A 17,872-nucleotide genomic window follows, 5' to 3' on the forward strand; every position below is an offset into this window, starting at 1 on the left:
TTCAATATGATGTAGCAGGTATTTGTCATATTTCTCAGGTTACTAATTTTTCTTTTTTTGTGAACAAGTTATACACAGTATCTTTCAGAAGATTTGATAGTGTAAAAATACTTTTACACGAGAGTGTATAGCAGTTAAGCTCTAGTATTATTACACCATCCTGAACGTATCAGTTCGAGTTAAACAACTAATCGTCCTCATATGACTGAGAATGTATATATAATCTCTACTGTAAAGACGTCGTCTCAAGAAAATTATCAGATAGTTGAGTTTTTATACTGTTTAATGTTGATGAACGTAGACTAGCTCCCTAATCCCTATGTTGATATTAAACTTTAGATAAATTAACGTACTAAGATTACCAAGTTAAATGTTGAGACAATACTATTCAGGAAAGAAAGGTGATTAGCCACCATTGGGTAGTGATAAGTAATCTTAACATCACTATCTAGATCTCTTGTTTCAAAGTCTATAACCCCATCATTTGGATACATTTTCTGACCTATTCGAATGAGTTTAATTTTTTATACATCAATAGTCTAAATATATACTATCTAATCATCTAATAGATAGTTATAAATAACTGTTCATAAGAATGAGATTATATTACTTGAAAAATAAGTTATGTGACATGTTACAACTGTTAGGATCAAAATAATCAGGTGTCATTTGAAAGTTAGTAAAGCAACACTTGAACGACGATAAATCAGACAATAGAAGAGAAATACCAAAAGAGACCAACGTACACACATGGAGTGAGCAATCCACTATAAAAAAGAGAGTACAAAATATCGAGAGAACAACCTCGCAAAGAGGCAAACACAAGTGGCACACTAACACTTGTCCCGAAAAGTTCTCCCCCTAAACAAGACTCTCAAACCCCTTATGACTATATTGTGGATACTACTAAATGAGAAAGAAGGATCCTCAATTTATGAAAGTACAAAGCTTTTTCCTCCAAGAGAAAGGACTAGCCAAATATGTGAGATTTATAATTTCTTTCTAGAAAAAAAATCTAATTATGGTAAATCCTTCAAGAGATAGAAAATCAAATATGATAAGAAAATGAGTATAAACACCTAATAACAACATGTTAAAATACATTAAAAAGTAAAAGAATTAAGTAAAATCATAAAAGGAGTGGCAAAGACAAGAGACAAATCTACTATGTTGGACCCAAGCAAATCTTCTTGTGATGACCCGATAGGTCATCTAGAGTTTTAAACCTTATTTCTGTATTACGAAGACTCCAATAGCTTCTCTAAGCCTTCCTCAATTTGTGTGCGTAATTCGGGTATTTTTCCGGAAGGCTTTTACGTTAAAAAATTGGTAAAATATGAAATTTTGCCTTAAAAATCTATTTGAGTTGACTTCGGTCAATTTTTTGAGCAAACGGACCAGGATCCGTGTTTTGACGGTCTCGGCGGGTCCGTATCGTGATTTAGGACCTGGGTGTATTTCCGGAATCGATTTCGGAGGTTCCTAGCTCGAATTATCGCTCTTTGTTGAAAATTGAAAGTTTAAAGGTTTGATGACTTTAAAGATTTGACCGATGTTTGACTTTGTTGATACCGGGTCCATATTCTTGTTTCGGAACGCGGTATAGGTCCATTACTATATTTGTGGCCTTTTTGCCAAATTTGGCAAGAAACGGAGTTGGTTTGACGTGATTCAGACGTCCGGCTGTTAAAATAGAAATTCTAAAATTTTATTGAAAATTTCATTTGATTTGGTGTCTGATTCATAGTTCTAGGTACTTTTTTGGTGTTTTGATTGCGCGAGCAAGTTCATATCATATTTTTGGACTTGTGTGCATAATTGGTTTGGATCCCTGAGGGCTCGGGTGAGTTTCGGATAGCCTACGAACCTTTTGAACTTAGGAAAAATCTGGTTTTTGAGCCTCTGCTATCATCTGGTGCGTTGTGCTTCGCGATCGCGAAGCCATTCTCGCAATCGCGAAGGAGATCTGGGCTGGGGGAGGATTTTGTTCTACGCGAAAGCGAAATCATAGTCACAAACGCGGAGCACTGGAGCGCCTGCTCTACGCGAACGGGACCTATCACACGCGAACACGTAGTTTAGTGCCGTGGGGTTGGGATTATGAGGTGACCCTATGCAAATGCGAGTCCAGTCTCGCGAACGTGGAGGTTAGGCGGGATAAAACTTTGCAAATGCGTGGAGTCTTCCGCGATCGCGTAAGCCAGTGAGGCTTTGCTCTTCGCAAACGTGTCAGGTTTCACGCAAATGCGATGAACACCTGACGCCAGTGATCAAAACAGTCCCAAAAACTGGATTTTGTTCATCCTTTCAAATTTTAAAAACTTGAAAACCCTAGAGGCGATTTTCCCAAGAGTTATTATTCCCCAATTTATTGGTAAATGATTCTAACCTATTTTCTTTTAATTTTTCATTACATTTCTTATGATTTCAACCTAAAATCTATGATTTTCACGGTAGAAAAGGCTTGGTAGAATTAAGAATTTTTGTAAAATTTGAATTTAGACCTCAAATTGAGGTCGGATTTTGAAACAAATTACATAACCAGGCTCGGGGATGAATGGGTAATCGGGTTTCACTCAGAATTTCAGGTTTGGACCAAGCAGGCCCGGGGTCGATTTTTGACTTTTGGGGGAAAACTGTGGGAATTCTAAATTTATGCATTATAATTGATTCTTTTAGCAATATTTGATATTATTGAGTAAATTGTGGTTAGATACGAGTGGTTTAGAGGAGAATTCTAGGGGAAAGGCCCCAGTTGAGCTCTGAGTTGACTGCGATGTGAGGTAAGTGTTGAGTTTAACCTTGATTTGAGGGAATTAAGAACCCTCAGACTATGTGCTATGTGAATTTCATGTGTTGCGGCATATATGTGAAGTGACGAGTTCTTATACACCGCTGAATTACTTGTTTCCCTGATTTTCCTCTTTTCCTTAATTACCTCCTCCCCTGTTTTAACTGTTATATGCTCTAAATGCCTTCCATGCTTAATTGCTACCTGTTAGTCATTGTTTCTCCTGTTAACAATGTTTGATCCTTTCATGCTTTCATGACTCGCTGCTATTTGCCTTAGTGGACTTACTTGCACCTTCCAATTGACATTTACTAGACTTGTCTTACCGTGTAGTATTACATATGTGAATTCCCATGTTGTACGAGGTTCCTTTTCTGATTCATCATTGTATTCATCAATTGTAGAGGTTCTTGTGATTTGAATTATTGATTTGACTGTGCTCATTGAATATTTAGTACTGATATGGTGGGATCGGGTTGCACTCCACAATAGGTGAAATAAGGATGGATGGATATGGTGGAATAAGGGTGAATTTGTACTGATATGGTGGGATCGAGTTGCACGCCGCAACAAGTGGAATAAGGGTGGATTGATACGGTGAAATAAAGGTAAATTATGATACTGATTTTGTTATATGGTGGGATCGGGTTGTTTGCCGCAACATATATTTATTTGTTTATGATTGTGATATTATTGCGGTAGAATAAGGGAGGATTGAGCTGTATGCTGAGATCGGGTTGCGCGCCGCAACAACCTATATGATTCTATTTCTCTGTAATGTGTTGGTTCTCGGTATTTTTCACACGATCTCTGAGTATTGGTAATTCTGATCGGTACTGGTTTTCTTTGAGGATTTAACTATTTTCTTCAGTTAACTGTCTTATTTTGTTCTATATTTCCTTCTCATGTTTCTATTATATACTGTGTACAGGTTGTAGTGTAAGTGACCTGCCTTAGCCTCATCACTACTTCGTCGAGGTTAGGCTCGGCACTTACAGAGTACATGGGATCGGTTGTACTAATACTACACTCTGCACTTCTTGTGAAGATTTTGGAGTCGGTCCCAGCGGCGTTATTAGCGTGCTCAGATTGGCCAACTTTGTAGATACTTGAGGTACAGCTGTTCAGCGTGCGCAACTCCTAGAGTCCCCTTTCCTTTTTATTTAGCTGTGTACTCTCCTTTAGATGGCTTTATGTTTTATTCAAACCTTTATTTGTACCATTCTAGTAGCTTATGCACTTGTGACACCGGGTTCAGGGTTGTATCAGATATTTGAGTTGCTATAGCTTCCGCACTTTACTTTGGATTATTACAGTTATTTCCATTCTTTCTTATTACTTAATTTGAATTGTTGAAAATTGAAAAATGATTCTAACGTTGGCTTGCCTAGAAAGTGAAATTTTAGGTGCCATCACGGTCTCGAGGGTTGGAATTTCGGGTCGTGACAAGTTGGTACTAGAGCACTAGGTTGCATAGGTCTCACGAGTCACGAGCAAGCTTAGTAGAGTCTGGAGGATCGGTACGGAGACGTCTGTACTTATCTTCCCAAGTCTATGGAGTTAGGAACAATTTCACTTCTATTCTTCTATGTCGTGCGATTTTATTCTACCATTAATGATTGAACTCTTCTATTCTTGATCTCTCGCAGATGGTGAGAACACGCACCACATCTTCAGCTGGACAGCAGCCGGAGCCCCCAGCAGCAGCTCTTACAAGGGTCAGAGGTCGAGGTCGCGTCAGAGGGCAGAGCTCAGCCTAGAGCTCGAGCAGCAACACCAACAGTGGAGAATCAGGTAGATTTTGATGAGGAGGTTCCAACTTAGACTGTACCTGTTGGACCAGCTCAGATCCCGGAGGGGTTCATCGCCACCCCAGTGCTTCAAGATGCTCTAGTCCGTTTTGTGGGCCTTATGGAGAGTGTGTCCCAGGCTGGTACATTTCCTGTGGCACCACCCGTCTCTCAGGCTAGGAGAGGGCACAGACTCTCGCTACTTACACTCCGGAGCAGATGGCTCCCTAGTATCAGACACCCGCTGCCCCGCCAGTTGGGGTAGTTTAGCCAGTTGTTGCAGCACAGGCTGGTGATAGGACCATCATATCTTCTGAGGGCTTATTGAGATTGGACAAGTTTACGAAGCTATTCCTAGTTCACTTCAGTGGTGCACCTTCTGAGGACCCACATGATTATCTTGACCACTACCATGAGGTGCTGCGTAACATGGGTATAGTTGAGATCAATAGGGTCAAATTTTGCTGTGTTTCAGATGACGGGTTCTGCCAAGAGATGGTGGAAGGATAATGTATCTACCAGACCAGCTGGATCGCCTGCTCTTACTTGGGACCAGTTCTCTCAGCTATTTTTAGAGAAGTTCATTCCTATCACACTGAGGGAGGATTACCACAGGCAGTTTAAGTATCTCCAGCAGGGCAGTATGTTAGTCACTTAGTACGAGACCCATTTTATGGATCTAGCTCGTCATGCCCTTATCTTGCTTCCTATTGATAGGGAGAGGGTGAGCAGGTTTATTGATGGACTCATTCGTCCTATCAGGCTACAGATGGCCAAGAAGATCGGGGGTGAGATTTCCTTTCAGACGGCTGCTAAAGGTATTTGGCGAATCGAGATAATTCTTTCATAGGAGAGAGGGCAAGGGGTCTGATAAGATGCCTTGTCATTCCGGTGGTTTTAGTGGCGCCTCATCTGGAGGCAGGGGTACTTTTGGTAAGGGCCATCCTCCCAGGCCATTCACTTGGCGCTTCAGGCATCCCACAATGCTTTAGGGGGTTGTGGTCCTTATGTGACTTATTCTGGGCAGCCAACCTACAGCGCACCATCAACTCCTATCCGTGCGCCTCCGATTCAAAGTTATCATCGTGGTTATCCAGCCCGTTCGGTTCAGTCTCAGTTTCAGCAGCCACAACACCAGGATGGATATTTTGAGTGTGGTGGTTTTGGGCATATCAAGACGACTTGTCCGAGATTATTGGGCGGCACGCCACAGCAGAGTTCTCGTGCCATGGTTTAGACACTAGTTGAACCACCGCCCGCTCAACCAGCTAGAGGCAGGGGTCAGGTAGCCAGAGGTGGAGGTCAGGCCGTTAGAGGTAGAGGTCAGGCCGCTAGAGGTGGAGGTCAGGCCACTAGAGGTGGAGGCCAGCCAGCTAGAGGTCGTCATAGAGATGTAGTTCAGAGTGGTGGGACCCAGCCCCAATGTTATGCCTTCCCAGCCAGGCCTGAGGCTGAGTCATCTAACGCTGTTATCACAGGTATTATTCAAGTTTGCCATAGAGATGCTTCAGTTCTATTTGATCTGGGCTCTACTTATTCCTACGTGTCATCCTATTTTGCTTCATATCTGGTTGTGCCTCATAATTCTTTGAGTGCCCCTGTGTATGTTTCCACACTTGTGGGAGATTCTATTATTGTAGATCGCGTCTATCGTTCGTGTGTGATTACTATTAGGAGTTTCGAGACTAGCGTAGATCTTCTACTTCTCGATATGGTTAATTTTGATGTCATCTTGGGTATGGATTGGCCGTCACCTTATCATGCTATATTGGATTGACACGCCAAGACGACGACCTTAGCCTTGCCGGGTTGCCTCGATTAGAGTGGAGGGGACTCCTGGCTATTCTACTAGCAGGGTTATCTCTTATGTGAAGGCCCGACATATGGTCGAGAAGGGGTGTCTAGCTTATTTGGCTTATGTCCACCATTCTAGTGCAGAGGTTCCTTCCATGGATTCAGTACCAATTGTTCGTGAGTTTCCAGAGGTGTTTCCTGCAAATCTGTCGGGGATGCCACCTGATAGAGATATTGACTTCTACATTGATTTGGCTCCTGACACTCAGCCCATTTCTATTCCGCCATACCATATGGCCCCACCAGAGTTGAAAGAATTGAAGGAGCAGTTGCAAGATTTACTTGATAAGGGCTTCATTAGACCTAGTGTCTCGCCCTGGGGTGCGCTTGTGTTGTTCGTGAAGAAGAAAGATGGATCGATGAAGATGTGCATAGATTACCGACAGTTGAACAAAGTCACCATCAAGAACAAGTATCCTTTGCCGATGATTGATGACTTATTTGATCAGCTTCATGGTGCCAAGGTGTTTTCGAAGATTGATTTGAGGTCTGGCTACCATAAGTTGAGGATCAGAGCATCCGATGTCCCTAAGACAGCTTTTCAAACTCGGTATGGGCGTTATGAGTTTTTAGTAATGTCACTTGGGCTGACAAATGCCCCAGCAACATTTATGGATTTGATGAACTGGTTGTTCATGCCCTATCTGGACTCCCTTGTGATTGTGTTTATTGATGATATCTTGATCTACTCCCGCAGTCGAGAGGAGCACGAGCACATCTTTAGATTGTACTTTAGACTCTGAGAGATAGTCAATTGTATGCCAAATTTTCAAAGTGCGAGTTTTGGTTGAACTCGGTCGCTTTCTTGGGGCACGTCGTATCGGCAGAGGGCATAAAGGTGGATCCTAAGAAGATTGCGGCAGTTCAAAATTGGCCTAGACCCACTTTAGCTACGGAGATCTAGAGTTTCTTGGGTTTGGCGGGATATTACCGTCGGTTTGTGAAGGGGTTTTCATCTATAGCATCCCCATTGACCAGGTTGACCCAGAAGGGTGCCCCGTTCAGATGGTCAGACGAGTGTGAGGCGAGCTTTCAGAAGCTCAAGACTGCTTTGACTACGGCGCTAGTGTTGGTGTTGCCTACAGGTTCAGGATCTTACACGGTGTATTATGATGCATCTCATATTGGGCTTGGTGCAGTATTGATGTAGGATGGCAGGGCGACTACATATGCGTCGCGGCAATTGAAGGGTCAGGTTGTTCATGACTTAGAGTTGGCAACCATTGTTCATGCGCTGAAGATTTGGAGGCACTATCTTTATGGCATGTCATGTGAGGTATTCACGGATCATCGGAGCTTGCAGTATTTGTTCAAACAAAAGGATATCAATTTGAGGCAAAGGAGGTGGTTGGAGCTATTGAAAGACTATGATATCACCATCTTGTATCATCTTGGGAAGGCCAACGTGGTGGCCGATGCCTTGAATAGAAAGGCAGTGAGTATGGGTAGCCTTGCGTACATTCCAGTCCGTGAGAGACCGCTTGCATCAGATGTTTAGGCTTTGGCCAATCAGTTCGTGAGGTTGGATGTTTCAGAGCCCGGTCGTGTTCTATCTTGTACAGTCGCTTGGTCTTCCTTGTTTGAGCGCATCAGGGAGCGGCACTATGATGACCCTCATTTACTTGTCTTTAGGGATATAGTGCGACACTGTAGTGCCAAGCAGGTTATTGTTGGAGATCATGGAGTTTTGAGGATGCAGGGTTGTATTTGTGTGCCTAATGTAGATGGACTTCGTGAGTTAATTCTTGAGGAGGCCCACAGTTTCCGGTATTCTATTCATTCGGGTGTCGCCAAGATGTATCAAAACTTACGACAGCATTATTGGTGGAGGAGGATGAATAAGGATATATTTGCATATGTAGCTCGGTGTCTAAATTTTCAACAAGTAAAGTATGAGCATCAGAGACCTGGTGGTTTGCTTCAGAAGTTAGAGATTCCTAAGTGGAAGTGGGAGTGTATCACTATGGATTTTGTTGTCGGACTCCCACGGACTTAGAAGAAGTTCGATGCTGTATGGGTTATTATGGACAGGCTGACCAAGTAAGCGCATTTCATTCCTGTGACAGTTACCTATTCTTCAGAGCGGCTGGCTGAGATTTACATCCGCGAGATCGTTCGTCTTCACGGTGTGTCCATGTCTATCATTTTTGATCGGGGTACGCAGTTTATCTTGCACTTCTAGAGGGCAGTACAACGTAAGTTGGGCACTCGGGTTGAGGTGAGCACAACATTTCATCCTCAGACGGACAGACAGTCCGAGCACACCATTTAGATATTAGAGAATATTCTCCGCGCTTATGTTATAGATTTCGGGGGTTCTTGGGATCAGTTCTTGCCACTTGCGGAGTTTGCCTACAACAACAGCTGCCAGTCGAGCATTCAGATGGCTCCCTATGAGGCATTATACGGGAAGTGGTGTCGATCGCCAGTTGGATGGTTCGAGCCGGGGGAGGCTCGGTTGTTGGGTACAAATTTGTTACAGGATGCCTTGGATAAGGGCAAGATTATTCAGGATCGACTTCGCATAGCTCAGTCTAGGCAGAAGAGTTATGCCGACCGTAAGGTTCGTGATGTTGCATTCATGGTCAGAGAGAGGGTGTTGCTCCGGATTTCACCCACGAAAGGGTGTGATGAGGTTCGGGAAGAAGGGCAAGTTGAGCCCTAGGTATATAAGACCTTTTGAGATTCTTTAGAGAGTGGGTGAGGTGGCTTATAAGCTCACATTTCCACCTAGTTTATCAGCAGTCCATTCGGTGTTCCATGTGTCCATACTCCGGAAGTATCACGGTGATCCGTCCCATGTATTAGATTTCAGCTCAGTCTAGTTGGACAAGGATTAGACTTATGAGGAGGAGCCGATGGCTATTCTAGCCCGGCAGGTTCGAAAGTTGAGGTCAAAGAGTTATCCTTCAATTCAAGTGCAGTGGAGAGGTCAGCCAGTCGAGGCAGCTACTTGGGAGTCCAAGTCGGCCATGCGGAGTAGATATCCACACCTTTTCACTTGCCCAAGTACTTTTCTATGTCCGTTCGAGGACGAACGGTTGTTTTAGAGGTGGAGAATGTGATGACCCGATAGGTCATCTGGAGTTTTAAACTTTAATTCTATATTTCGAAGCCTCCAATAGCTTCTTTAAGCCTTCCTCGATGTACGTGCATAGTCCAAGTGTTTTTTCGGAAGGCTTTTATGTTAAAAATTGGTAAAATATGAAAATTTGCCTTAAAAATCTATTTGAGTTGACTTCGGTCAATTTTTTGAGCAAACGGACCCAGATCCGTATTTTGACGGTCTCGGCGGGTCAGTATCGTGATTTAGGACCTAGGCGTATGCCCTGAATCGATTTTGGAGATCTCTAGCTTGAGTTATCGCTCTTTGTTCAAAATTAAAAGTTTAAAGGTTTAATGACTTTAAGGATTTGACCGATGTTTGACTTTGTTGATACCGGGAGCGTATTCTTGTTCCAAAACCCGGTATAGGTCCATTACTATATTTGGGGCCTTTCTGCTAAATTTGGTAAAAAACAGAGTTGGTTTGACGTGATTCGGACGTCCGGTTGCTAAAATAGAAATTCTAAAGTTTTATTAAAAATTTTATTTGATTTGGTGTCCGATTCGTAGTTCTAGGTGTTGTTTTGGTATTTTGATTGCACGATCGAGTTCGTATCATGTTTTTGGACTTGTGTGCATAATTGGTTTGGATCCCCGAGGGCTCGGGTGAGTTTCTGATAGCCTACGGACCATTTGAACTTAGGAAAAATCTGGTTTTTGAGCTTTAGCTGTCATGTGGTGCATTGTGCTTCGCGATCGCGAAGCCATTCTCGCAATCGCGAAGGGGATCTGGGCTGGGGGAGGATTTTGTTCTACGCGAACGCGACCTATCACATGCGAACACGTAGTTTAGTGAGGTGAGGGCTAGGAATGTGAGGTGACCCTATCCGAACGCGAGTCCAGTCTCGTGAACGTGGTGGTTAAGCGGGCTAAACCTTTGCAAATGCGTGGAATCTTCCGCGATCGCATAAGCCAGTGAGGCTTTGCTCTTCGCGAACACGTCAGGTTTCACGCGAACGCGATTAACACCTGACGCCTGTGATTAAAACAGTCCCAAAAATAGGATTTTGTTTATTCTTTCAAATTTTCAAAACTAGAAAACCCTAGAGGCGATTTCCCCAAGAGTTCTTCTTCCCCAATTCTTTGGTAAGTGAGCCTAACCTACTTTCTTTAAATTTTTCGTTACATTTCATAAGATTTCAACCTAAAATCTAGGATTTTCATGGTAGAAATTGGGGGTTTGGATAGAGCTAGAAATTTTTGTAAAATTAGAATTTAGACCTTAAATTAAGGTCGGATTTCAAAATAAATTACATAACCGGGCTCGGGCTTGAATGGGTAATCGAGTTTCGGTCTGAATTTCGTGTTTGAACCAAGAGCGCCCGTGGTCGACTTTTGACTTTTTGGGGAAAAGTGTGGAATTTCTATGTTTATGCATTTTAATATATTCCTTTAGCGATAATTGATATTATTGAGTCAGTTGTGGTTAGATACGAGTGGTTTAGAGGTGGATTCTAGGGGAAAGGCCTGATAGAGCTCTGAGTTGACTGCGGAGTGAGGTAAGTATTGAGTTTAACCTTGATTTGAACCCTCAGATTATGTGCTATGTGAATTTCATGTGTTGCGGCGTATATGCGAGGTGACGAGTGGTTATACACCGCTGAGTTACTTGTTTCCAGATTTTCCACTTTTTCTTAATTATGTCCTTTCCTATCTTAACTGTTATATGCTCTAAATGCCTTTCATGCTTAATTGCAACCTGTTAATCATTGTTTCTCCTGTTAACAATGTTAGATCCTTTTATGCTTTCATAACTCACTGCTATTTGCCTTAGTTGACTTACTTGCACTTTCTAATTGTCATTTACTGGACTTGTCTTGCCGTGTAGTATTACATATGTGAATTCCCATGTTGTACGAGGTTCCTTTTCTGATTCAGCTTTGTATTCATCGATCGTAGAGGTTCTTGTGATTTGAATTATTGATTTGACTGTGCTCATTGAATATTTGGTACTGATATGGTGGGATCGGATTGCACGCTGCAACAGATGAAATAAGGGTGGATGGATATGGTAGAATAAGGGTGAATTTGCACTGATATGGTGGGGATCGGGTTACACGCCTCAACAGGTGGAATAAGGGTGGATTGATACAGTGAAATAAGGGTGAATTATGATACTGATTTTCTTATATGGTGGGATCGGGTTGCGCTCCGCAACATATATTTATTTGTTTATGATTGTGATAGTACTACGGTGGAATAAGGGAGGATTGAGCTGTACGCTGGGATCGGGTTGCGCGCCGCAACAACCTATGTGCTTCTATTTCTCTGTATTGTGTCGGTTCTCGGTATTTTTCATACGGAACTCTAAGGATTGGTAATTCTGATTGGTACTGGTTTTCTTTGAGGATTTAGCTATTTTCTTCAGTTAACTGTCTTATTTCGTTATGTATTTTCTTCTCCTGTTTGTATTATATACTGCGTACAGGTTGTAGTGTAAGTGACCTGCCTTAGCCTCGTCACTACTTCGTCGAGGTTAGGCTTGGCACGTACAGAGTACATGGGTCGATTGTACTCTTACTATACTCTGTGCTTCTTGTGCAGATTTTGGAGCCGATCCCAGCGGCGGTTATTAGCGTGCTTGGATTGGCCAGCTTTGTGGAGACTTGAGGTACAACTGCTCAGCATCCGCAGCTCCTATAGTCCCCTTTCCTTTTTATTTAGCTGTGTACTTTCCTTCAAACGGCTTTATGTTTTATTCACACCTTTATTTGTACCATTCTAGTAGCTCGTGCACTTGTGACACCGGGTCCAAGGTTGTATCAGATATTTGAGTTGCTATAGCTTCCGCACTTTATTTTGGATTATTACAGTTATTTCAATTCTTTCTTATTACTTAATTTGAACTGTTGAAAATGGATAAATTATTATAACGTTGGCTTGCCTAGTAAGTGAACTGTTAGGCGTCATTACGGTCCCGAGGGTGAGAATTTCGGATCGTGACACTTCTATACGCTTTAGTAAATTGTGATATACTAATTGACTTATTTTTATTCGTTGGCTTATAATTAGGGATCCCACGCACAGCTAGTAGTGAATATAAATTTGAAGAGTACCCATCCTCAAAGAGAATGAATTCTCGAGACTAATTTTCACCAAGTATATGACGAATCCTCTGAAGAAATGGAGGAAAAACATGGGAACTTGTAACTTTATGACTAAAACTTTGTTGATTTTAATACTACCTTTTAAACGGGCCCATGATTGAATGAACACTTCTCAAAAATTCATGTGATTGTCTCAATATTAGATCTTTGTCAAACAACCGTCTCTTTTTAAATCGTAATATTCATTTATTTAATTCCATTTTTTTTAATTGTTGTTGTTTTAGTCATTTGCTGCGATAGATATGTTATTTTATTGATTGTATCCCAAGAAAATGTCACGACCCCAATCCCGGTCGTGATGGCGCCCAACACTAGTGCTAGGCAAGCCCGACCAAATTAAATACTCTCAACCCAAATACGCAATCCGTTAACAAATAATACGATTAAAATAGCAAATATCAAAGCTCCAATCCGAATCTAAATAAAATAGTACGGAATACAATAACGAATATCCAAACATTCCCCAATAGATCTGGAGTCACGAGTCTAGAGCCTCTAGATATAACAGAGTAATATATCCATAGTAATAAAGAAGTCTAGGATATGGAAAGACAAATGAAATAAAGGGGAGGAGTCGAGTCCTAAGGACATCAGGCAGCTACCTCAACAACTCCTGAAAATAAACTTCACGAAAACGGCAAACAGCTCCACTAAGTCTCCGGAGCACCTGAATCTGCACACATGGTGCAGGGAGTAAAGTGAGTACTTCCAACTCAGTGAGTAATAAACATATATAAGGGCTGAAAGTAAGAAATCCCGAAATATTATCATATAAAGCTATAACCAGCGATTCCGCACATAAAACGGTGGAACAACAACAATACCAGGACAAATAAGACAAATAGGTATAAATGCATGAATGCAATGCAATGCACATGACCGCTGCGGTGCGTAGCCCGATCCATTTGGGTACCCGCGCTCACTGTGGGGGTTCAGACTCCGGAGGGGCTCCTACAGCCCAAGCGCAATATCATCGTAGCATTCGCTGCGGCGTGCAGCCCGATCCACACTCAGTCCAGGTATATATATGCATGCATGCCAATCGGGCACAGTCAAATTATTCATTTTAGTTTCAATTATTAGGAATTTTAGAGCTAAGTGTTTAAACATTTATTTATTTACTAACCATTTCGAGGCAGTGTCTAACTTAGGACTGATATCATAAAATATGCTAAGCATCATGGAAGCAGTGATAAGGATCCCTGAAGGATGCACATGATAGGCACAAAGCCCCAAACAATTCATAAACTCCAAGTAGGATAATTACCAAACAATTTCTAGTCAAGAACGCAGTACGAACATAATTCGGAACGGACTAGGTCACAATCCCCAGTCACAATCGACCCCGCACTCGTCATAGAGTACGTGTCTCGCCTCAATATAGCGTCACAATGTGATATACCGGGGTTTCAAACCCTCAGGTCATCATCTACATCTATTACTCACCTCAAGCCGGCCACAAGTCTAGCTCGCTATGCCTTTGCCTTTCGAATCAACCTCTTCGCACGCCGAATCTGATTAAAACCACAATGAATACATTACAATAGGCTAAAGAAACATAACCCAATCGAAAAGACTCGAAAAACACCAAAATTCACGAAGTTGGCAAAACCCGAGCCCCGGGCCCACTTCTCGAAAAATTACGAAATTCACATTACCGGATTCCTCGTCTCGCCACGAGTCCGTACATATAAAATTTACCAAAATCGGAGTTCAAATGCCCCTTCAAATCCCAAATTTTCATTTCAAAACCCAAGCCCTAGTTCTTCAAATTTATACCCAATTTTCAAAGAATTAAAGGTTGATTCTTCAATAAAATAGCGTTTCTAGGTCACAAGACTTACCTCCAATCAATTCCCGTCAAAATCCTCTTTAGTTTCTACCAACAAGCTCTTAAGGTAGTTAACAATGGAGGAAAAATGAATAGACTCGCGGATGAAATAATAATATAAAAACCCTTCTGCCCAGCGACTTTCGCTTCTGCGGTCCCGCTTCCGCTTATGCGGGACCGCTTCTGCGGCCAAAAATCCCGCATTTGCGGTCCTCATTAAAAAAACCAACTTCCGCTTTTGCGGCTCAGATTCCGCTTCTGCGGAATTCCCTCCTAACGACCAAAACCGCTGATGCGAAAAGTGTTTCGCTTCTGCGGAACTACTTTACCAAACCACTGACCGCTTCTGCGATGCCTCACCCGTTTCTGCGGAACCGCTTCTGCGGTTCATTTCCGCAGAAGCGGAAATACTAGATACCAGCAAAAATGAACCTGCAACAAACTTTAAAAACTCTCCGTTTAACCACTCGAACTCACCCCGAGGCCCCCGGGACCTCAACCAAAAACACTAACACATCCTAAAACCTTTATTCAATCTTGTTCCAATACTCAAAACACATCAAACAACGCTAAAACCATCAAATCACATCAGATTCAAGCCTAAGTTTCTTAAAAACCTCCAAATTGCACATTCAATCAAAAACCCGACCTACACACCTCCGAATGACCTGAAACTTTGCACACATACCCAAAATTACCTAACGGAGCTACTACAACTGTCGGAATTCCATTCCGACCCTCGGATCAAAATCACCTATCCACCGGAATTCGCCAAAATGCCAACTTTGCCAATTCAAGCATAATTCTACTCCGGACCTCCAAAATCACTTTCGATCGCACTCCTAAGTCACAAATCACCTCCCGAAGCTAACCAAATCACCGAAATTCACATACGAGCCTTCTAACTAATAAGTCAACGTTCAGTTGACTTTTCCAAACCAAACCTTCCTTAAAGAGACTAAGTGTCTCATTTCCTATCCAAACCAATTCAATTAAACTCTAACTCACCCGTTGCTGATAATAAAATATGAAAGAGCAATAATGGGGGAAACGGGGCTGTAATACATGAGACGACGGGTTGGGTCGTCACAGAAAATCAGCAGCATATCTTACCGAACAATATTAAATAATAAATAACATGTATATGTCACGAGCTTTATTGTTATCTCCGTATGACCTAAAGATCACGGGTTCAAGCCGTGAAATTAGCCGCTGATACTTGTTCCAGTATAGGCTGCCTACATTATACCCCTTTGGGTGCGGCCCTTCCCCGAACCTTACGTGAATGCGGAATGCTTTGTGCACTAGACTGTGCACTTTTTATTATATGAAAATAAAGAAGAAAATAGAACTTATAGAGGAGACCTTGACCTCAAAAGTACTTACGTTGAAAAATTGAAATGGCTTTATACGTGAAATGTTCAATAGATTACTCTACGTGCATGGTATTCATGCAAAATTGATACAATTTATACCTTTCAAGAAGTAAATTGTAGGCTTAACTTTTGTTACAAAATAATCATGATCCTATATATATATATATATATATATATATATATATATATATATATATATATATATATAAAAGAGCAACTCATCGTTGCTATTACGAGTTTAACTTTTGTGCTTCATAGGTCAGTAAGTCTTTATACCATCAGATCACGGTAATCTACGACATGTTACACAAATGCCACTCGATTGAGAGCTATATATATAACTTAAATAGTTCTATTAACAAAAATGAACTTCTCTTGCTTGAGGGGATTGTAAGAGGGTGGATTTCAATATAAAGAACAATAAAGGGATCATGCAATAAAGGAAACAAGCATCTAATCATTCAACTGTTCAGTCTTTTGCGGAAAAGAAAAGTAAGAGATGCATTTCTTTCCTTTTTCCACGTGAAAAAAAAAGAAGAGGAAGATGGATTCTTTTCTTTCCCACCTGGATCTCGTGTTATAAGCTCTTTCTTGACTCTTCTTCTAACTTTTTCTCCCCATATAAGAGGAAAATATTGAATTATCAACCAATAAGTAACCAGCTACTCATCATTACTAAAATTTACGTATCAAATTCAAATCACCACACTACAGTATTTTAGGCCTACAACCACCCTTGAGAAGTGTGGCCTAAGATGCCAAGAAGTGTAGCATTTGGGCACAGGCAATACTTTACGACTTTAGGCAACGCTTTTTGGGGGGTGGCCTAAAGTACCGTAACCTTTGACTATTGGCCACGCTTTGTAGGTGTTGCCTTAGAAGCCACGCTTTAAAAGCGTGGCCGATACGGTACAAAGGCCACACCTATATTTTCTGATATAGCCACGCTTTTGTGACATAAGACTACGCTTATAAAGCGTGATCATTGTCACGTTATAGGCTACGCTTAGAAAGTGTGGCTTCTAGAGCAACATTTATCATTAACAATGCCAGATTGACATTTCCTAAAGCGTGGCGATTTTGTCTACACTACAAAATTATTTTACAAAATACTTATATTAGCCACAATTTTGTGGTTAAAAAACTATATTTGTTTGCATCAAGTTCTCTCTCTCTCTCTCACACACACACACACACACACACACACACATATATATATATATATATATGAAGCATTAATTTAAATGATAAGTAATAGAATAAAATAATTCAAATGCATATACTTGAAATAATTACAACAAAGAAACACACTTTGTGTACTATAGTAATAAAGCAATGTTGGTTCAAGAAGTTCACTAGCAAAGACCTCTAAAAAACCAAATGTAACTCATATTTAGTGTCAACAAAAATAAACATCTTGTTCAAAAGGTCTTCACCATTCACTTTAATGATTGAAATTGATTTGTGGCCACCATTTCTAATTGCATCACCTGTATTTTCCTACACATTCAAAATGAAAAAATTAGGAAGAAATGCTTGTAACGAGAACAAGGATCAAAAGAAAGCCTGAAAATACTTCCACTTCTTCAGAATAAGTTAAACTTCTATGCAGTTAGTAAGTGGTAAAAGAAGTAATTAATAGAAGATTACTCTGGTCACATGTAACGAGTTATAAAATGTGTTATAATCTAAGTAGCTCCAGTCAATTGAGGGTCACGTACCCTCTTCCTTTATATATGAAGACAATGTTTTCTTTATTTTAATTTTATAATATCACTAGTCATATCTCTTTATTATCGTTTCTACAGCTAGCCTCATGTCTTTTGGTGTCTTTCATGTGATGTATCTCTGAATCAAAATGAACAACCTGTTCCATAACAAGAGTCCTTAGAATGGGAGAGAAGGTGTATCATTTCCTTCTATTAATATTTACAGACCCTTCAAAAGGATTGGAATACTCTTGTAAAATGCAAATCTTTGATATTTTCTTTTTGTGCCTCAAATCATTGCATTACACC

General features: G+C 41.2%; 1 protein-coding gene across 1 annotated transcript in view; it reads right to left on the reverse strand.

Annotated features, from left to right (window-relative positions):
- Positions 1 to 10,204: 10,204 nt before the first annotated feature.
- LOC109239629 overlaps positions 10,205 to 17,872 on the reverse strand; it is a 15,054-nt gene continuing 7,386 nt past the window's right edge. The window contains exons 6-7 of the mRNA XM_019406217.1: positions 10,416 to 10,516; positions 10,205 to 10,307 (exon numbers count right to left, since the gene is read on the reverse strand). Coding sequence (XP_019261762.1) covers positions 10,205 to 10,307; positions 10,416 to 10,516 — 204 coding nt within the window. The remainder of the gene's footprint in view (positions 10,308 to 10,415; positions 10,517 to 17,872) is intronic.

Source organism: Nicotiana attenuata, unplaced genomic scaffold, assembly GCF_001879085.1.
Source record: "Nicotiana attenuata strain UT unplaced genomic scaffold, NIATTr2, whole genome shotgun sequence".
Lineage (NCBI taxonomy): Eukaryota > Viridiplantae > Streptophyta > Magnoliopsida > Solanales > Solanaceae > Nicotiana > Nicotiana attenuata.